Source organism: Colletotrichum karsti (genome assembly GCF_011947395.1).
Source record: "Colletotrichum karsti strain CkLH20 chromosome Unknown Scaffold52, whole genome shotgun sequence".
In the NCBI taxonomy this organism is placed as follows: domain Eukaryota; kingdom Fungi; phylum Ascomycota; class Sordariomycetes; order Glomerellales; family Glomerellaceae; genus Colletotrichum; species Colletotrichum karsti.
In genome coordinates, this window is record NW_024065952.1 from 78,944 (window position 1) to 100,096 (window position 21,153).

At 53.8% G+C, this 21,153-nt stretch overlaps 5 protein-coding genes across 5 annotated transcripts; 2 read left to right on the top strand and 3 right to left on the bottom strand.

The window, feature by feature from the left end:
• Nucleotides 1-252: 252 nt before the first annotated feature.
• Nucleotides 253-945, top strand: CkaCkLH20_11880 (uncharacterized protein; the record flags this gene model as incomplete). Its single annotated transcript, XM_038894594.1, has 1 exon — nucleotides 253-945. One exon carries the CDS (start codon nucleotides 253-255, stop codon nucleotides 943-945), a length of 693 nt encoding a protein of 230 aa, XP_038740035.1.
• A 377-nt stretch (nucleotides 946-1,322) lies between these two features.
• CkaCkLH20_11881 (potassium/sodium efflux P-type ATPase) lies at nucleotides 1,323-4,814 on the bottom strand (the record flags this gene model as incomplete). Its single annotated transcript, XM_038894595.1, has 3 exons — nucleotides 1,323-2,072; nucleotides 2,125-4,081; nucleotides 4,411-4,814. 3 exons carry the CDS (start codon nucleotides 4,812-4,814, stop codon nucleotides 1,323-1,325), a joined length of 3,111 nt encoding a protein of 1,036 aa, XP_038740036.1.
• A 6,298-nt stretch (nucleotides 4,815-11,112) lies between these two features.
• Nucleotides 11,113-13,128, bottom strand: CkaCkLH20_11882 (carotenoid oxygenase; the record flags this gene model as incomplete). The annotated part of the gene is made up of 2 exons (XM_038894596.1): nucleotides 11,113-13,018; nucleotides 13,079-13,128. The coding sequence occupies 2 exons, from the start codon at nucleotides 13,126-13,128 to the stop codon at nucleotides 11,113-11,115; spliced, it is 1,956 nt and encodes a 651-aa protein (XP_038740037.1).
• Nucleotides 13,129-14,897: 1,769 nt separating this feature from the next.
• Nucleotides 14,898-15,782, top strand: CkaCkLH20_11883 (bacteriorhodopsin; the record flags this gene model as incomplete). The annotated part of the gene is made up of 1 exon (XM_038894597.1): nucleotides 14,898-15,782. One exon carries the CDS (start codon nucleotides 14,898-14,900, stop codon nucleotides 15,780-15,782), a length of 885 nt encoding a protein of 294 aa, XP_038740038.1.
• Nucleotides 15,783-17,518: 1,736 nt separating this feature from the next.
• CkaCkLH20_11884 (uncharacterized protein) lies at nucleotides 17,519-20,042 on the bottom strand (the record flags this gene model as incomplete). Its single annotated transcript, XM_038894598.1, has 6 exons — nucleotides 17,519-18,452; nucleotides 18,505-18,659; nucleotides 18,714-18,923; nucleotides 18,971-19,383; nucleotides 19,449-19,854; nucleotides 19,947-20,042. The coding sequence occupies 6 exons, from the start codon at nucleotides 20,040-20,042 to the stop codon at nucleotides 17,519-17,521; spliced, it is 2,214 nt and encodes a 737-aa protein (XP_038740039.1).
• Between the last annotated feature and the right edge of the window lie 1,111 nt (nucleotides 20,043-21,153).

Here is a 21,153-nt window from a genome sequence, read left to right on the forward strand (position 1 = left end):
ATAGCGGAATAAATCGGCCAGACTGCTTACTCTGCATCACCGCAACGGTTCAAACCGCGATGATGGTTCATCCTGTCTGTGTATTTTTAGTGACCGTCAAAAATCCCGTATAAAAAGCCGAGATGGATATCATTGATCGAAACTAACATGGCAGTGCAACAAAACTACAACATTTAATACCTACGCAAAGAACACCACCACCACCGCCAACATGAAAATCCTCATCCTAGGCCTCCCTCGAACAGGAACACAATGTACTCACCCATACCTTCCAACATTCCCCAAAAGCTAACCCCATCACCAGCCCTCGCCGACGCCCTAAACCACCTCGGGATAACCCCCGTCTACCACATGCGCGAAGTCGCCCCCAACGCCCACCAAGACCTCTGGATCCGCGCCATATCCGACAACCTCCCCCCCTCCTCCCCTCCGCGCCCCTGGACCCGCGAGCAGTGGGACCTCCTCCTCCCCCCCTACGCCGCCGTTTCCGACTTCCCCCCCGCCCTCTTCGCGACCGCCCTGGCCGCCGCGTACCCGGACTGCCCGATCATCCTCTCAACGCGCCCGTTCGAGGCCTGGGCGGCCTCGATGCGGGATACGCTGATCCACGGGCACCTGAACCGCGACCCGGGACGGGTGTCGCCGATGGCGGGGTTGGCGGCGGCGTATCATGCCGCGTGCTGGGGGGACGATTTCGAGGGGAACGGGAGGGGGTATTTTGAGAGGCATCATGAGGAGGTGAGGGCGTTGGCGGGGGAGGGGAGGAGGGTTTTGGAGTATCGTCCTGGAGATGGGTGGGGGCCGCTTTGTGAGTTTCTGGGGGTGGATGTGCCGGATGTTCCGTTTCCGAGGAGTGATGATTGGGTCGAGTATAAGAAGATGGTTGAGAGGGAGAGGGCGGAGAAGGCGAGGCAGGGTGCTGAGGTCACCGCGGGAAGCAATTAGAAGGATCACGATATGAACATGTCACCGAGACGGATGGGACCTTGTGGTTTGGGTGAACTAGCAATGCTAGCTCGTTATGTTGATATCATGGCTTGAGTATGAACTCTACTGCATAGTCATGATGAAAGGCAATCTGTTCAAATGAATGTTGAAATGAAAGTAAAGTCCACCCAAGCCCGAAACCCTGCCAGGCTGATGTTGAATAGCCCCATTCTGTCTGATTTCCATGAACCGGTGATATACCCCGGCTAGACTCCAAAGCAAATTGACCCCGAGGCGCCATTTTTTACCTGACCCCATCGACCATTGATCTCAGTCGATTTCGCACTGAAGATGTTGCTTTGCAGCAAGCTCGTGGTAGCAATCTATTTTGTCGACTACACTTGGTCGGCGGGGATGCGGACCTGCATTCCCAATCCGAAGTGGCGCTTGACGGCCTTCCAGCACTCGATGAGAGCGATGTAGACAACCAAGCAGGCGACGACGACGCCCCACTCCCAGGTGATCATGTCATGCTTGAAGACCGCCCGGTTAACAACAGGCAGGTAGATGACGGGGAAGGTCATGACAAAGCCACCGGCGACAGCCCAGAAGAGGAACTTGTTCTTGTAGACCGTCTTGAACACCGCCAAGGGACCGGTCCACAGCTCGGGGTTCATGTTGAACAAGCTGCGCTGGAAATGCTTGACTTCCCAAGAGGTGACGAGGAGCAAGAAGCTCAAGGTAGCGTAGACAGTGGAGCGGGCTCTGTAAACGACACCACAGGTTGGGTTGTAACCGTCGTTGCACATGCTACCAAGATCTCCACCGCCGGGGCCGTAGGCAACAGATGTGAAGGCAGCCAGGCACAGGGAACCCATGTAGAAACCGTAGATCATCTTGTCGCGGATCAGGTCGAAGGTGAAAACACCAATGCGAAGGTCGTGGGGTGCGCGCAGGAGGATGTCAGGCTGCGCTTCCTCGAGACCGAGACCGATAGCCAAGAAGGACGAGGTGATGAGGTTGACCCAAAGAATTTCCAACGGAGACAGAGGGAAGATGGACGTGCCGCTGTTGTCCTTGAAAGAAAGACCGATCAGGAGAAGAATGACCTGGGCGATGTTGGAAATCAGGAGATGGAGCAGGAACTGTGGCGGCCGTTAGCGGGATGCGCAAATGGGGGGGGATGGGGCTGGTTACCTTCTGGATGTTGTCAAACAGACGGCGACCCTCCTTGATGGCAGTGACGATGGAGGAGAAGTTGTCATCAGTAAGGACCATGTCTGCCGCCTCCTTGGAGACGTCACTGCCTCTCTTGCCCATGGCAATACCGACATCAGCCTTCTTGAGAGCGGGCGAGTCGTTGACGCCATCACCGGTCATGATACAGTAAGCCTTGCGACGGTGCATGGCCTCGAGCATTCTGACCTTGGTCAGAGGGCTACATCTGGCAATGACCAAGGGCAGAGCTTCGAGAGCGTCGATCTCCTGGTCACTGAGAGCGTCGAACTGGCCAGCCGCCATTACAGCGGAGGGTCGCTCGCCACCAGACAGGATACCGACCTCGTGGGCGATGGCGGTGGCAGTCTTAATGTGGTCACCGGTGACCATGTGAACCGAGATACCAGCCGTCTTGCAGAGCTTGACAGCGCCAAGAGTCTCAACACGAGGAGGGTCGTACAGGCCGGCAAGACCAAGGAAGCGGAGCTTGCACTCGGCCTCACTTCTTTCGCTGGCGTTGTCCGTGTCTTCGAGGAATCTGTGAGCGACGCAAAGGACTCTGAGGCCCTCGGACGCGAGCTCATCGGCCTTGGCAGCGATCCTTGCCTTGAAGTCTTCGGGCTCGGCGAGGCGTTGCAACATGACCTCAACGGCACCCTTGGTGAAAACCTGGCGGGGCGAAGAGGGAAACTCGTAGACGACACTCATAAGCTTGCAGGAGGAGTCGAAGGGGAACTCGTACAGCATCTTGGTCTTTTCAGACGAGACGATGTCGTTCTTTCCCTTTCCGTAGCGCATGGCGAAGACCTGGAGAGCGATCTCGGTGGGCTCACCAATGGCATTCCAGGCGACAGGCACCTCGGTGGCCGTGGTCATGGACTCCGTGTCGGTGGCGGTCTTGCCGTCGGTGACAGCGGCGTTGTTGCAGAGAGCAATAGCCTTGAGGAATGAGCCCATTGAAGAGGTCTGGATAGTGTCGTCGGTTTTCTCGACCGTCGGAGTCGACGCTCCACTAGAGGACGAGCTCGAAGCGGCGGATCCGGGCCAGCGAACAGTACCGCTGGTAGGGTCGTAGGGGTCGGTTGTGCCCTCGATGACGGCAGTAGTGTCCTCGGCCAGCCAGATCTTCCTGGTAATCATGCGTCCCTGGGTGAGCGTACCGGTCTTGTCGGAGCAGATGTTGGTGACGCCTCCAACGGCTTCGAGAGAGGACAACTTGCGGACAATGACATTGCCGGATGCCATCGCCTTGGTTCCGACAGCCATAGTGATGGTCAGAACGGCGATGAGCGACTCGGGGATAACAGCGACGCCGACGCAGATACCGTAGATGAGGACCTGGTCATCGATGTCGAACTTGCTGGCGGCGAAAACGATAATGGCAAGCAGGATAGCCAAGCCGAACAGCAGGAGGGCAAACTTGCTAAGTTTTACTTGTAGGGGAGTGCCCTCAAGACCCAGGATGCTCTTCATAGCAGCCTTGACGCGCATGAGGGCGCGCTTGGGGAGAGAAGCGTTCTCATCCCTCTTGCGGGTGGTGCGCAGCATCATAGCAATCTTGCCAACCTCGGTGTCCATGCCGGTGGTGGTGACAATACCGCGGGCGCGTCCTCGAGTAACAGTGGTCGCAGAGTAGACCATGTTGATGCGGTCGCCGAGGGGGATATCCTCCTCCTCGAAGATGGCGTCGGGATGCTTGCTGATGGGGAGCGACTCTCCGGTCAAGAGAGCTTCGTCGATGGAGAGGTTGATACCCTCAAGGAGACGAAGATCAGCCGGGACAACATCGCCAACAGCGATCATTACAAGATCACCCTTGACGAGAGAATCTGCCTTGACGGTCTCGGCGATACCGTCGCGGACGACCTTACAGGTTGGGGCAGAGAGAGCGTACAAAGACTGGATGGTCTGCTCCGCATTGTAGTCCTGAATGAATCTTGGAGAATGTTAGCAAATGCTCTCATGAAAACGCGAAAGCAGATTTGTGATGTCGAAGAAAGATGGTGATAGCAGGGACCAGGATGCGCCACACCGCCAACACCCTTGCGGATGTCTTTGGGAGGTACCACGAGGGGTATCACCCAACCCACGGGCGGCGGGGCGTTGAGTGGCACATCCGTCCGACCAACCACACCATGCAGCCGCACCACGAAGAGGGCAAGTCACTACCTAGGCACGAGGACGCAACGTGAAGTTTGATCGGGGGAGGCGGAGGGGTGGCAGGCTATGCTAGGCAGAAAGCAGAACGAGGGGACGAGAACTCACCCAACGACGATGTTCAGAAGGATAACGGCGGTAATAACGCCTCCTTCGATGTAATCTTGGATGGCAAAGGACAGGATCATGACGATCACGAGTACGAGTGTCAGACTGTTGGAAATCTGTCTCATGACAATCTCCCAAATGGAGAGGCCCTTGGCACCCTCGATGCGGTTGGGCCCATCGCGGTCGAGGCGAGCTTGCGCCTCGGCCTTGGAGAGACCATTTTCAAGGTTAGTCTGCCAGAGAAGTCCTATGTCCGAGGCAGGAACTGAGTGTGCGGGCCGCTGAGGGACCGGGTTGGGAATGGGCGGGGGCCGCGGTATAGACGGGGGCTCGTCCTGCTCGGGGTTGACTTCCGCAGCAGCTGTGTGTTGTTCACCATGCCTGACGGCTTGAGGTTCTCCCATCGGATATCGGTAGGTTCAGCTAAAAAGGCTCGCGGTGTTGTAGGGTGTTGGTGCTCTAGTAGCCCAACAGACGACGTATTTGTTGCAGTGTTGGCGAGTGAATGGCAAGCTTCGAGCTTGGGTGATCGGGGTGGTGATAAAGAGAGAGAGGAGGGAAAGAGGTAAAACGAGGCCGGAGGATGGCGTCAAGTTATACTTGGGGGCTCGGCGAAACGACTTCTGCCAAGGGAGCGGGGGACGAGGCGGGTTCGAGAGCAACGAGTACTGGATGGCTGCGGGATGGCGGTAGCTGATGATGGATAGGGATGTATCCGTAAGGTCTCTCTCTCGGTCGTCTGGGGTTCGATCCTAGGGGGTGTGGGAATGAGAAGCGGCGTGGACAACTGGACCTAACGGCGTTCCACGTCGGGGTATTGGGAAAATGGATCCGACCGAACGGCTGGCTGGGGCTGATGGGCGAAGGACCGAAGAAGTGAAGGCCGAAGGGTAAGGTACCTTCTGTCCCGTCGTTGAGGAATCCGTATCCGTCGAGCGATTGTTTCGGTTGCCGTTCCGTATCGGCCTGGCACCGGAATTGTTAGTGAAAATGGAAGTGAGCCAAGGGAAACGACCAGCGGTTAGAGGGATCGTATGCGTAGTGTGAGTTAAGGCATGGGATGAAGGGAAGGACATGTACCTTTTTCGGAGGGCAGGGAAGACACGTCTAGCCCCGACGAACGACGAACGAACTTGTGGTGGGTAGCTTGGCGATTGGCAGGGGATACCGGGGTTGTTGCAACCAGAATTGTGAGATGGAAAAGGTGCGAGCAAATGATGCGGGCAATGAGAAGGCAAGCAGGGAAAGGCGAGACGAGAAAGTCAAATGATGGCCTGATACAGAGTACCTACCTTGAGGTAAAAGATGCCTTACGTGCCGTGGTTGTCGAGAGAAGCGGCAAGAACCCACGAGTGAACAAACAGAAGGAGCCGGCCTGATGTGCCTTCCTCTTCTGACGGAGAGATGCGTTCCTTCCTTCCAAGCCAGACTGCTTATTGAAGCAACAACGGCAGGTGCAATTGCCTCCATTGCCTTCCAGTCCCTCCTTCCTGGTGGCGGTGGTTTCGCAAGGTGCCACAGGCTAAGGCACAAGCTGGGGAAACGGTGACAGGCACTAACAATCAACCGTTGCGCAATGAGGAAAAGAGTGAGAAGTTGCCAAGACTTAATACGCACTCTAGTCGCCATCTTACCATTCAACGCCTTGCTTTGCTGCTTTCTCCAGCGGTCTCGTGGACAGGATACAGTGGAAACAGCGCAGTCCAGCCCCTGCTGCGCCGTAAGAATGGCGAGAAACAGTGTGACTAGTCGCCGTTACAGCCACTGCAAGCAGCGAGCCAGTGGCCAAAGGCAACTCATGTCCTTCTGTACGGGTACGAATACTGCATCTGACATGTCCCGCCCCGGAGGCCTGCATCTTTTTGACTTGGCGAAATGGCCGGGTGTGGGGCATGCGCGGCGCCGCCAAGGACCACCGATGTCCGCCGAGAGCGGGCTGGTCGTCGTCATCAGGGAGCAACTGAACGGACCGGCCAATCATGGGCGACGTATGAGCCGGGGGCGCGCGCCAGATTGGCCAGCTGATAGCGGCGACAAGAGTGGCTGTGCGTAGGGCGTCGTCCAAACACAGCTGTCAACTGAGGTGCAGACCGAACGAACACTCTACCTAGGCAGGGAATACGGAAATCTTCTAGGTTACAACACCTTTTTGCGCAGTGAATACCTGTTTACTACAATGATGCAGACTTCATTTACCGGGCACTCCAAACTTCACTGCAATCTTCTTCACCTGCCTCAGGCTGCCCTGATGATCATTGGCCAGATTGCGGCAGTCTGTCGGCTTATCTGATTGGATCATTGGCACGCGGCTCTTGGCAAAAGGCACTAGCGCGAGTGGTCCCACATAACCGCTTCCATTCCAGAAAAAAGGAAGGAAGCAACGAGGGATGCGCCTGCTTTTGCGACGGTTAGAGGTTAACGTGCCTGCTTTCTGAATGAAGCATGAGTTTACCTTTAAGGTACTTCTACCTAAACGCTTATCTGCGGATATTCTTTCCTTTATTCAATACGAGTACTGTTGCACACAAATCCCGTCTCATGGTACCTTACCATCAGATGACCACAGTTCAGATATCCAATGTCAGTCGGCCTTGGATGTGGCCCCTGCAACGACCAATTCATTTCGCACCGAACAACCCAGTCGGCCAGTCCTCCTTCGCCAAGCGCCTCTCCCCTCTCAACTTTAGCGTCACCTCCTCTGATGGACGGCACGCAACATGCAGCTACATCATACCAAGAAATTCGATGCCCTGATTTCTATCCCGCCTCTCTGACGACGTAGGTATTGTTTGACGACGGCCTCGCCTGTTTTCGGTTCACTGCACCGCCATAGCGACATGTCGCCGTCGCCACGGTCAGCAGCACGCTCACAAGCTCGAGTGTTTCTCAGCGGGAATCAGCAACGAAAGCCGACGCAGCTTCTCCCAAAACGAAATGGAAAACGTTAAGCACCAGGTGGAGGGAGACGCCCTGCTCATCAACACCCACATCACCATCATGTGGAAGGATTATTGGCTTCACCCTGGCTGTCGGCGGCCAATCACGCAATTCCGCGTCCACCTGGCTTGCCAGCCAAAAACGGTAGGTGAGCACGGCGCGCATCTCTCGATGGTCGATACATTATAAGCACAAGCTCCTCAGGCATAGGCTAGCTCCCCTTAAACGCCTAGGGTAGCTCCTATAAAAAAGCCTAAGGTAGCTCTTATAAAAAAGCCTAATAGTTATTTAACTCTTATATTAACTATAAATTAGTATTAAACTTCTACTTATTTATTTACTCCTTTATTATTATAATATAGCTATATCCCCCCTATATTCTATTATAATCTTTAGTATTTTTTCCCCTCTTTTTATTAATTTTTTCTTAAAGAGTTAATAAATAATAGGACGTTAAGGATAGTATTTTTATACTTAATATAGATTTATATATAGATATAGCTAATAAAGTAGTAGTTATATTATTAATTATTAACTTAAAAGTAATAATATATAGCTAATAGGATATTATAAATTAACTAATTAGTAATATAATAAATAGTAATAATAATCTTTTAGAGCTATATATTATAAAGGAAAAGTTATATTAATTTACCCTTAAAATAATAAGATTTCTAGATCTTAATACCCTTATTCTTAAAGAAGAGCTTAAATTAATATATATATTATTTAGCTATTATTAAGGGGTTATAACTATTCTTAAAGTTCTTATAGAGAATATAAATTACTTTTATTATAATAATAATAAGTATTATTTTAAAATAAAAATTAAAGAGGAAGAGAAATAAAAAAAAAAGGGTTTAATTTATCTCTATTACTTAGTAATTCTATTAAATAAAATATAAAGACCTTAATAATTAAAGCTATTTATAATTACTTTTTAAGTAAACTCTATACTTAAAGTTTATATTACTTTAGATTTACTTTATAAGTTAAATAGAGTAATTCTATTTTTATATATAGTATTAAGAATAATATTAATCTTATTACTAAATTAGGTTGGAATATTAGTTATATAGCATATAAATACGCTTTGCTTATATACCTCAGCTCCTTAGGTATATACCGACGTAATGTGATTGATTGCTAACTTGTCTTTCCTTTCAGATCATCATCTTGGCTTTACGCTTTCTCCATTCTAATGCTCGTTGCTATGGGCTGGTTCCTGGCCTGCTGCATATCTGTCGCGGCCATGTTCCACAACAACTGCATGCTCCCCGCAAGCCGGACTTGCTAAATGGCAATACCTTGGCCAAGACCTAAGGAGATATCAAACGGAAAAAGTCGCGTACCCATCGTGTCAGTCCCGCATCATGGCACATGACCTTCTCTCTGATAACGCTTCTCGTCGAATCGTCATGCATTGTTGGGCCAAGATACCGGTGTGTGGGCTTCGCCGAGCATCGTTGCCATCTTTGCTTTTCCGTTTGCTGCTTTACCGCCGGTACTTGGTCACCTACCACCTGCTGAAACTACTAGGACACACAGGTGGCCTGAGGAATCAACCTTGGAAATCCTCGATTCGCCGGTCACGATGATGTTGACTTTGCATGTCTGGGAATGTCCCAAGCAGCGTCGACATGGACTCTCCTACGACCACTCAACAGTCCCCCTCAAGTCGTCCACGGTCAAGCTTCATGGGGAATCGACATGGTACAGGATGCCAATGGCAAACACACGGCAAAAACTGCCACGTATCCGTACTCTCAACACCCAATCCGCACGTGCAGCAGCCCCGTTTGGCATTTGCTAAGCTTAATCACCCCAAGGTTTTGCGCCAATCCGGCGGCCCCATCCCGGAGCTTAGATCTGTCTGCCGCCAGATGACAAGTGTGGGGGTCCCCCATTCCGCCAACTCTTGGCTAACCCCTCGCCAAAGTAGGGGCATGCAGATATTTCGAGTCGTCAAAGAAACAAAAAAGAACTCGCCAAAATAACCCATCGTCGCGAACCATGGGTCTCGTTACATTCTGGGGAAGAAGAGGGGAAATGGATCTCGTTGATGAAAAACGCGGGGAGCAGAGCCCACCCGACACCTCCCGCTCAACCACGCTCATCGGAACGCTACAGGGGCAACGGGAGTCTCCACGCACATCACGGTCTCGGAGGTCAAAAGATGAATTCTGGACGCCGAAAACTCACCATCCCTTCGAATAGTCGCTGCCATCCAGCACTGCCCTGCGGGGTTGTTTCTCGGCGCTCACGAACTTGTCTGGGCATAACCAAATGGCCGCGACACCAACAGATGCTATCGGAACATGTCGTAACGAACACTGATATTTGGTGTCAACATCGAATGTCGTTGAGATTGGCGATGTTGGCCGGGAGCCTCAACGTCTGATTGAGGGGGCTTTGCGGCCAAAAGGTGGGATGGGGCAGGTTCCGGGCCTTCGGGGCAGAAACATGGAGCGCCGGCCTGGGTGGGCAAGCCTGGCACGAGCATGAGCATGAGCATAAGCGCCGCTGCTGAGAAGAGGAGCACGCTGCACAACGAGAACTAAAGCATGGTTCCAGCCTCTAGAATGAACCACCCCTCCTCTGCCGGCGCAGGTTTCAGGACACTCGTTCCGAGAACGTCGCCCAATTTAGCCCTTGGGGCCGCTGTGGACACACACCATTTAGCGACTGCGGGAGGTTGAGCCGATGGGTAAGGCGAGTGGCCTCTGTCTGCGCCGTAACGGAAAACGTCCGTTTTGTCGGAGAAGTTGGCAGAAATGCTGCCGTCGTACTGTCGAGTCTGACGGCACGCAGACAACACGTTGGAACCGTCACCACGAGCAACAGGGCCGGTTCACCAATTGAGTTTGGTAACCCGGGCCATTTTCTCGTCCGAAATCACCAGTCAGCAAAATTAAGCTGTCGACTGCTCGAGCCGAGGTAGGTTCGTTATCAGATTGATATGCGCATCAGCAGAACGCAGCTAACACAGATGCGATAGTCATTCACCAAATGAATACGAGCCCACTGCTTGCTGCGCTGTAGCCATTCAACCAGACCATGCACGATTGTCAGTTTCTCACTGGCAACATCGCGGCCGGCCGCGACATTCTCGGCTCATACCAGCATCCCGGCGGCCAAGACATAAAGGTCCCATTCCTTCATGAACGGCCATTCAAAACCTCTATTTCCACCATAACAGGCTGCGCGCTGTTTAGATTTACGCTCCGATACCCATGTAGGTAGTACTTCGGCCGTTACGACCGTACCCTCGTGTACCAGCGTTCTTGGTCTCTAGAACAATGGTCAGCTAGCCAGGAAATTGCTTCACAACAGCTCGGAGCACCGATATTATTCTTCTCGGCCTTCGGCGCAAACTCATCTCTCCAGACTGCGTCGGGCATCATCGCATGGAGGGTTGTTTTGTCGAAGACTTGGCCTTCAGAGGGGCGAGCTGCAGACCAGCCGGCTCGAACCTCCCCCTGAGCAAAGGACCCATCAAATTGTTGGCAAAGTACTTTACAAAGTCTTCGATCTTCGTCTCTGCCGATTCTGGCAGCTGGCGGATTTCCTGCCGTGAAACTTACCTTTAGAACTAAAGGGCCACCAGGCTGGAGTCAAGTTGTCGACATACTACGACGAGAACTGTCACCCGTGAATCGTGAACCGCCACATCATGACACCGTACTGGGCAAGATATGCAGTGGCTTGTACAAGACATCACGGCCGGAAGCCATTATATGCCAATGCCCGTTTAATTCGAAAACACTATGGTATCAAAAAGTCCAACGCCAGCAGACTCACCAACTCATCTTCTCTGTCATCATCCTCTCGGATGTCGTCCTCCTTTTCCTCCTCCGAAGACATCTTCCTGGTCCTTTCGAAGGGTACTTGGGTCTCAATGTCGCCTTCACTAAACCAGGTACCGTGAAGGCCGTACGGCACACGCTGCGGCAGCTTGACCTTTGCCACAACTTCCTTCATGCTCTTGGCGTCAATAATCCAAAGCTCGCTCACAGCATCAGAACGACAGAACCCTGCACTATCGAGCTGTGATTCGTCGAACACATAGGTCAATAACCATCCGTCATCCTCGCTGTCAGGTGTTGCTCGAGGCACGAATCTTGGCTCCTGGGCGTACCACCCCTCGGGCATCTTGAAGAGCTTGATTGGATCCTCTGGATCTTGGCTCTCTAGCACTTGAGCCACGCTGCGTGTATCAACGCAACCTTTGATTGGTTGTGGTGGGTTGGAGATCCCACGGTCTATCAAAGTTCGTACGTCGACCTTGGCCAAGTGGTCGATTTTAGCTGCTTTGCCAAGGGCAACAGTGTAGGAGGCCTCGCCTGTTGAGCAACCGTACACATACCGAGCCTCCTGCATAGAGTATGCCGGTGCTACGGAGGGAAACTCGAGGGAGATGGCCGAAAGGGCCCACTGGTGCCGGATGTTGAATTGGAGACCGGCGACATCGGACAGAGGGAACTGGTAGTAGTAGAGACGACACTGCTCCTCTTCGGCGTACTCCGGCGGAACCGGTTTCACCTCTGGCGTCGGTAGATTACCAGCGCTGAAGACCAGTGAAGCAGAGGTCAGCCGGCAAGCGAGTAGGTTCACCGATACACGCGAGCCATTGAGTTCGGCAGGTGACGATTTCGTGTCCCAGCAATTGGCGGTGTGGAAGACAGTACACGGATTTGTCTCAAACCACTGGATTGCATCAGGCTGATGCCGTGGAAAGATTCCAAACCGAGACTTCCCAGCAGAATCGTACGACAAGCTGGCAACGCCGCGAATCAGGTTCATCGGGTCGAGAGAGAGTGGAAGATCCATTATAACAGTGTGTAGCCGCGATACGCCGAAGTCGTGCATCATCTTTGGCGACTCTACCCCTGGGACCGGCACGTCGAACATGGCCAAACCAGAGGCCAACTTCGGAGACGTTGGCGGTACGACGGAGTATCGTACGAACGGTCTGATGAAGGTCGAATGGAATGTGATGAGTTCCTTGGTAACCGGATCAACACGGGGGTGCGCCGTCGTCCACTCCCTCATGAAGGACGTGATGCCATTCCCGCCAAACCCGCTCTGGGTGCTCGCTTTGGGCTCATTCTCAGCAGACCGTCCGTTAAACCAGCCGATAGTCTCAAGGCTGGGCAGAGCGAACCTCAAGGGTGGCCCACTCTCGCACGTCGCCAGCGCGCGGCCGTTGTGGAACAATACACTGGTGTTCGCAACACTGATCTTCTTGATTGAACGTCCTGAGCCAGGAAGTCGCGAGAGCAAGACGAGGAAAATGGTGCGCCAGATTTCGAAAATGATGCGAAACATGCTGACAGCCGGGTCAACGAGTGTCGCGATGCTCGGCAAGACCGGTCTTCGTAGCGTTTTATGCTCTTTGGCGTAGCAAAAGACGTCCGTCAGCAGATACTGGTTCACGAACTCGGGTTGAACTTGGTTCAATTTCTCGCCCACGCGGCGAAAGAGAACACCGCTCAGCATGCCATCGCCGTCAAACCAATGCGCGGCTCGCCCTGGGTCGTCATTGGTAACAGGGTTGCCTCCATTGCGGACATACTGACCTCCAGCGAGGTCTGGCGGTATGATGCCTTCATATCGACACGGTGTCAAGGGCAGACACGACTGAATAGGCGCAAAGTTGCCAGAGAGATATCTGATTCGGTTGTGAGCAAGTGCCTTCGTTCAGCCAGGAGGTAAAGCCAACACGACTTACGGATGATGAACATCGTCTTCCAAATTGGCGGCTTCGTCCATCTTGGACATATCTCAGGCAGTGTCTGTGAACTCAGTGGATGTCTCACAAGGCTTTCGACAGCACGGCGACCATGAGTGCATCCAAGCCACGGCTGATCTGAACGGGATGAAAGCTCTGGATGGCACTCTCGACAGATGCCAGCTCAGCTCGGAGGCGACACAGCACAAAAGCGCATACTCATGGTGGGTCGTATTGTCCCCATTCGAGGCTGGGCGGGATGGTTTCATCATCATACAGACGTCTGGGCCTCACCTCGCGACTAATACCAGACCTGCCGACCCAGCTACTTACTATCAACCGCCTGGAGCTGTATGACGACATGGGACGAAAAGCTCGGGGGTTCGGAGGTGGCTCAGACCTTTCTGCCCAAAGCTCCTGTCAAGTAGCTGGCGCCTTGCCTTGCCTTGCTTGCCAACTCAGATTTGGCTTAGACAAAGCGGGGATAACTCAAAGAAACCGGTCCCCGCTTTGAGGCTTTCTGATGATTCGCCATGGCGCATCGAGAAGTCGATGGCCAAGGAGAACTACCAATCTTGAACTCGCAACATGCTTGGTCAGGGTTACGGGAGAAACTTTTCTGGGCATCAAACGCCTGGGGAAGGTTTTTGGGCTAGCCCGAACTACAAGGTCATCAGACCTCGTTTCTGATACAATGCGGTCGAGAGCATCGTGGGTGTGAGGCCAGATCGGGACGAAGCCTTGGCGATCGACCAATCCGTGGGCAGAGAGGAGCTAAAAGCTTCTTTGTCGCTTCTGATGGGGAGACGAATCGCCGTTGAAAGCGTTGTTTCGAGCGCGAGAGGGGTCCGGCGTTCGTTCTCGCGTGCATATGGTGCAGAAGTCGCCCAGTGACAACTTGACAAATGCCTTTGCCGGCGCTAGCTCCGGGCGTTGTGGGGCCCGGGAATGCCGCTCGGCAGCTTCCGGTGCAGAGCCGGGGCAAAGTGATGACTTCATCGACACGAAATCCTCATTTGCGGTGCGCTGCAGAGTCATTCTGATCACATTACAGCGACCGTGTTCGGTTAGATTTCATACTGGTAATTATTCGTCAACTGGCGGTAATTTGTCGACGACTGGTTTGTTATCCTGTTTCCTCCTTGTCAATGATTGAGGGTTTCCATGGCTAATCGTCATAGACCGATCCGTCACGGAACTACGGCTCCTAACTCAAACTAGCCCTGTTCTGCCTTTGCTTGAACATATGATTATGCCTTCGCGTCGCAATATCATTCGCAAGACAGGGGAAAAGGAGAAAGACAGCCAGAGCAAGCTTTCACGTCGATTGCCGTAGCGCCCGCCAAGTACCTTGTGGTGTCTAACCCCGCGTCTTGTCTATGTTGGAGATGCGTTTCCACGGGCGGAGAGTACTGCCTGCCAGCTGATGGTGCCCTCCTTCAAGTTCCTGTCTGTTCGCGCCCAACGTCTGAGAGCCACTGGAAGCAAAGGGCGCCGTCGAGTCTAATCGTCATCCGGAGCCCAAGGTCACCGCGATGCTACCTGTTGCACTGCAAAGTGTAGTCATTCATGCTGGCTAGATGCGGGATTGTCGGCAGGGGGGTTGGGCATCTCCCCTCACTAGCCTCAAACGTAAATCAGATGTTGTTGCGAGTACGGATGAGGATATATTGTCTTCCCTCAACCCTCCAACTCTTGCCACTCCCCAGCTCGTCTGAGGCATACACAAGGCAGAACAACTTTCCAGCTAACACCCGTTAAATCAGTCAAAATTGAGTACCAACAGATCTTTATCAACAGGGCGCAGCCAGACACCAGAATGGCAAACGACGCCCTCATCACCAACGCTCGCGTCGGCCCCCAGGCCGACCTAGCAATCTCGGCCCGCGCCTCGGACTGGTATTTCGCCGTCTGCGCCATTATGGCCATTGCGACGGTCGCCTTCATGGGAATGTCCTTCGCCAAACGCGAGACCCATCGCCTGTTCCACTACATCACGGCCGCCATCACCTTCGTCGCCTGCATATCCTACTTCTCCATGGGAGCCGGCCTCGGCCAGACCCCCGTCCAGGTCGAGTTCCCCCGACCGGACAACGACCAAGTGGCCCCCGCGGGAACTCGGGAGATCTTCTACGTTCGTTACATCGATTGGGCCATCACCACCCCGCTGCTGCTTCTCGACCTGCTGTTGACGGCCGGTCTGCCGTGGCCCAGCATTCTGATGGCCCTGCTTGCAGATGAAATCATGATCGTCACTGGTCTCGTTGGCGCTCTCACTCCGTCCAGCTACAAGTGGGGATACTGGGTCTTCGGCATGTTTGCCTTCTTCTACGTCGTCTACTCGCTCGTTTTCGAGGGCCGCAAGCATGCCCAGGCCCTCGGTGGTTCTATCAACAGCACTTACACCAACTGTGGTGTTATGACAATCGTTCTTTGGTTCCTGTACCCCATTGCTTGGGGTGTGGCCGAGGGTGGCAACTTGATCCACCCCGACTCCGAGGCCGTCATGTACGGTATTCTTGACGTTCTCGCGAAGCCTGGTTTCGGATTCCTGTTGCTCTGGGGACACCGCAACATCGACCCCGCCGCGTTGGGTCTTCACATTCGCGCGCCAGGCGCCACGAAGATCCACCCCGGCCAGCACGGAGGTGACCACGGACACCTCGGAGCCAGCGGCGGCGCCGGGCCTTCGAACGGTGTCTGAACGGGCTATTAGGCTCCTACGACGATATTCACGGTGCGCCACGCATGAAGGTGATTGGCGGAGCGGATTCTCTAGTAACGCGAGAGGTTACTAGACCTCCCACGCATTCACCGGGTTGGGTTCTTCGAATTACTTGCTTCGTGCTTGGAAAAGTTTGAGGAGGAGGAGGTCTCGGGGGCCGGGGGAGCTTGTTCATGCTTTTCTGTTCCGGGAGGAAAGGGAGGGCTATCTCTTGCAAGTCAGGCGCATGCGCATGAACCTTGCCTAATGTTTACTATTAAGTAAAGCCAGGGAAGGTTAAGCAGTTAACGGAGTTGAATGCTTAGAAGTAATCAAATACCCACGACCACTCTCGTTAAATATCGACTGCCCAAGACGGATGAGGTGCTGCCAGCTACCTCATAGCGATACTCTCAAATTGTGATTTTGGTAACTATGTGTTCTGGTGGCTAGCGGCGGAAAACAGCTGGGACGTTCTTCACTCGGTTCGACGCGGGGTCGAGGACAGACTTCAACCCTCAGATCACCAAGCGACCTTATCCCCAAGCGCAGCGCTTGTCCATGCGCAACTTTGACGTGTACTTTTGGGCACCGGAACCCTGTGCTTCTTCGTTTCTTATTCGGGCGCTGTCTGAGATGAGGGGAACTCGGTCGAGCACGGCGGATCGGAGGGCGGGGAAAAGCCTCTTTTTTGAGGCAGCGGTACGGATGGCGGAAGAAGGAAGACGGAATGCGGCTGGTGTCGGACTGGGGAGAGGGAAGGGGAAGGGAAGGTTTGAGGCGGTGTTTGATGTGGATGTGACGTGGCTCTGGAGCTTCGTGTGTGTTCCAAGGTTGGGACTTTGTGTTTTTGGGAAGATATTTTGGGGGTATGTGTCTGGGTTGTTAGGTTGTGAGGATGTATGTTGTTTGGGCGGGTTGGGTTTGGGTGCGAGCGATCCGGTGGTTTTGATGGAGGTATAGTGTTTTATGTTTCATGATGGCGTTTTCGTGGTGTGTTTGTGATGTTGCGGAACTGAGGGAGATGGAAGGGGATGTTGTGAGGATGGCGGGAGGATGAGAGCACGGATTTGGTGAACGTATCTGGTGATGATGTGATGTAGATGTTTGGGGAACTTTGGATTCGGCTTTTTCCGATCGGTTTAATGCATTGAGCTATTGCATTACGCTTGACGAACACGTTCTCTGATGTGTCCGGTTGCTTAAAGCCCGGGTGCCTGGCTATGTGGTCGGTTCAAGGCGGTGGAAAACTTGTACATGTAAACTTTGCCGCGTGAGCTCAATGCGTTGGTGCTAATTAACAATCGAGAAGCTGTGAGTCCATTGATGTTAGGTCTTGAGAGGTAGTCTCTGCTGGTCTGATATTCGTCGTTGCGTTTGAAGACATCGTGAAGCTGATGGAAGAAGCCGGCTGTGCGTTTGCGAAAGCTTGCGATGCGGGTAGTCTCGGCGAGGATCAAGAGGAGTGTTGGAATGCGTGGTATTTGCCGTACTTGCTGTCTTTCAATAGGAGCCGGTGGAAGGAAAGGCAGACTGTCGTCACGAGACGATTCGTCCCAGCTTTTGGTCTCTCACGTTTGTTTCAATGGCTTCTAGAGGCATTGTGGACAGCAGTCTTCGATTCGAGGCGGTTACTCGAAGCTCTTGAGACTGTTTGCACTAACATTAAGTATCATATCATCATTTCTAGACTCTTGCGATCTACCAAAGCCTTCTGTAACATATACCCGGTGCCCCTACGACTGTGCTTCAAACCCAAAATCAAAGTTCACCCCGGCCCAGAACGCATCGTCCATCAGATCCTGCCCGTTCTCCTCCGCGCCGAAATCCATGATCGAATCGGCCAGGGCGAACTGGGTATTATACACGGGTTCCGACGCGTCCACGAACAGCCCGGGCTGCGCCGCCGCCGCCGGTATCGACGCGTCCCAGGTGAAATCCTGGTCGAGCATGTTCATCAACGGACACAGGTTCTGCTCCAATGTCGGGTGCGTCTGCGTCGGGTGCGTCCGCGCCGCCGACGGCTTCTCCTTCGACGTGCCACCAACACCGCCGCCGCCGCCGGCGGCCGCGGATGAGCCCTTGTCGGCGCTGCACTGCTGCAGCAACGAGTGCGGGATCCGCTCCGGGTACTTTTGGTACAGCAGCCTGATGAGGTCCGCGCGCATGCGTCCGGCCGGATTCCACGAGGTCGACAGCTCGGCGAGGACCTCGAGGCAGAGCTCGATGTAGGGCGTGCAGCAGGGCCGCCCGCTGCCGGCCATGTCCGGGTCCGGGAGGGCGTACTGGATCAGGACGAGGGAGGCGGTGAGGATGCAGTGGGTGGCGGAGATGGGGCTCCGGCGGAAGCCGCCGAAGACCTGGCGGTACTTCTTGCAGGCGAGGCAGATGCGCTTGGCGGACTCGACGCAGAGGACCTCGGCGCGGCGGACGGCGTCGGATTTGAGGGTCGCCGGGGGCTGTTTGGAGGGGCGGAGGAGGAAGGGCTTGAAGAGGAGGATGCAGCAGGTGTGGTAGACCATGTTGAGGGTGTAGACTTGGGGGAGGTCGTTGGGGCGGTCGATGCGGAGCTCGGCCGGGAGCTCGTAGAACCACGTCTTGAGCTCTAGGGTGCAGGAATGGAGGAAAGATATCCTCTGGGGGCCTTTGTATAAAGGCTTTGGTGCATATCTGGAGTGTGGTCAGCTTGGGTGTTTTCAACGGGGAGATGTGCAGGACTCACAGGGCGAGGAGGATGTTCTCTAGGATTCTGCAGAGTCCGATGAGGGCTCGGTGGACGAGGATCTTTTGGTTGCAGCGTGCCATCCCACCTATTTCTGTCGTCTCTTCGGTCATGTTTTCTGGTACCGAAGGGAGGTTGACGGCTCCTTGGACGTCCTGGAAGTATGTGAGTTCCTGCTTCGTTTGAGGTATGGACCATGGTCGACTCACTAGAAAGTTGCAGACACGCCCCGTGTAGATGGCTGCAAGTTTGTCGTCGCAATACAGTGCCCAGTAGATCTGCCGCCGCAGCTCGATCTCTTCTGTTGGGATGAGATTCGATCCCGCCAGAGATGCGGCGTCGAGATTGAGACCCATGTCAAGCGCCAATCGGTTTGCCATCCCTTGGTGTAGCCACCCTGCAGCATCACAACCATACGACTGGGTGACGTTAGCGTCTCATCAAGTTCTGCAGCAGCCTTACTCACAACATAGACCCCGACCAGAATGGACATGGACTGGATCGTGGTGATCGTGGGCCGCTTCATGTCGTAGTGCAAGAGGACTTCGGCTTTCTGCAAGAACGGTTTCCCTGCGGTGTTCTGGTCCTCCGGGACGGAACGCACGTCGATTCTGTCCGTATACCGGGACCCGAGAGCCATCATGCAGTTGAGAAGCAGAGGACTGTAGTAACGCCCTTGGGTCTTCATGCTTTGTCTGAAGAGCCTTTCGTCGACGGTCTGGCACCACGGGTTCTGGTACTCAAAGAAGAGGTCGATCAGCTCGTTTTGGAGATCTTCTGGGTACTTTTCCTTTTCTATGGGTAGGATATACCGATTTGAGTCGACAGACTTTGTTGTGGCTGGGCTGCTTCCTTGGTCGTCTGCCTCTGGTGTGCTTTCTACACAGCATTCAGCCACACGAAACAGGCAGCTCAAGCTTACGAAGTATGGAGTGGTTACTCACCGGTCTGGAATTCCAAGCGACCGCTGGAGGGGCCGAAATATCGCATCTCACCATCCTGATCATAATTGACGGACTCGTCCAGTGAGAGGGCACCCTCGAACGTCGCGCAAAGATCATCGAACTCGGAGGGACTCAGCCCAGCCAGCGCCGGTTCACTCCCCGAGGCCGACGTGCCGGGGACGGGATTAAGCTGCGGTGGGGTCGTCCCCGCCGCCGACAGTTGAGCGACGGATGCCTCGATGTCAATGGAATGAGACTGCAACACGGCCTCGAGGAGGTCGATCCTGTTCCTCAAGAGCTGGACGTACGACTTTGAGGCGGGCTTGCGTCCGTCCTCTTCACTCCGGTACTGGCACTTGATGGAACGCTCCGAACACCTGGAACACACCGGACGGTGGCCGTCGCACTATCAAGAACGTGATTATGTCAACCCACGGGGTCTCTCTTCCCCAGACTCTCCAGAAAGGGAAATAATAGGAGGGAGCAGAATCCACTCACCTTGGCCCTTCGGCGTCTGCACTCCTCGCAGGCTTTGGAGGTGTACCTGCGCTTCGGTTGGCTTGCGGCGGCCCGCTCCGTTGACGGTTGGGGCATAGCGGCCAAGACGTGCTCTCTCCGGAATTCAATCGATTGGGGGCCAGGGTCTAATCACACGCGCGGGATGGGAGTATCCGTACGATCTGTTGCGAGCTGGATTCCGGGAGTATGGAGCGGAATTTAGATTCCAGATTTCAGTAAGGGAAGTTGCAAGCACGGCGGTATGAGCATCCAAGAGCAGTGAGTGATGCTGTCTGACAGTAGACGAGTGAGGGGCCAATCACATGGCACTAAACCGAAGTTTACGATTGGGCGGGGGAGAGGAATTCATATTCCGCCGCTTGCCCTCTGCGTCATTGGTGCACGACGATGATTGGTTGGTGGTGAATTACACTAACATCCGGGAATAAGCACTTGAAGTTGGTAGAATGACACTCGCGTTATCATAAGAAGGTCAAACTGCAATGAGTTGTGAGTTCAGTTGCTCTTGTATCAACTGAAAATAGATATGATATAAGATTCATTGTAAGATAAGAGCACAGCATCACATAAACATGAGGTTTGTTGTCCTGAATGTGTCTACGGTGGTAAGCCTCTCAGCTCATTCATCGGAAGTGGCACTTATCACCGCCATTCTCAAACAGGATTGCTCTTCATACTTATTTGTTCTCTCTCACGGCTTGAGCACATTGAGGCTTGCCTCATTCCTGCTCTTGGACCTGTTCCAAACCATGGCTTGAATTGAGAACCTGCACCCAAAATAGCAGTCAGGTTTGAGGCAGAGGCCGTGCGGATTAGCGCCGAGACAGTTCATCCCATCTTCACCGACGTCCCTGGCTCTTCTCACAATGACGACAGCCATCGATAACAGGTTGGTCTCCTAAGTTTGAAGCTTTTCTTCGGCTTAGAAGATGGCAGGTTGAGCTCGAATCCGAACGGCGTGATCTGACTCTAAAGCCAGAAGACCCGGCGCTTTTGACTCTGGAGGATCATACCTACGATCCTTCCCTTCGACCATACTGCTCCTTCAACCAAGACCCTCAACTCAAAGCCACATCTCCTCCTCAGCTCAGTCCCTCGCGCGGTGATATCACAACAGCGAAGCCCCGAGATTGACAAGCCGTACGGGGCTCCCCTCGCTACCTACACCATGGACCGAGAGACACGG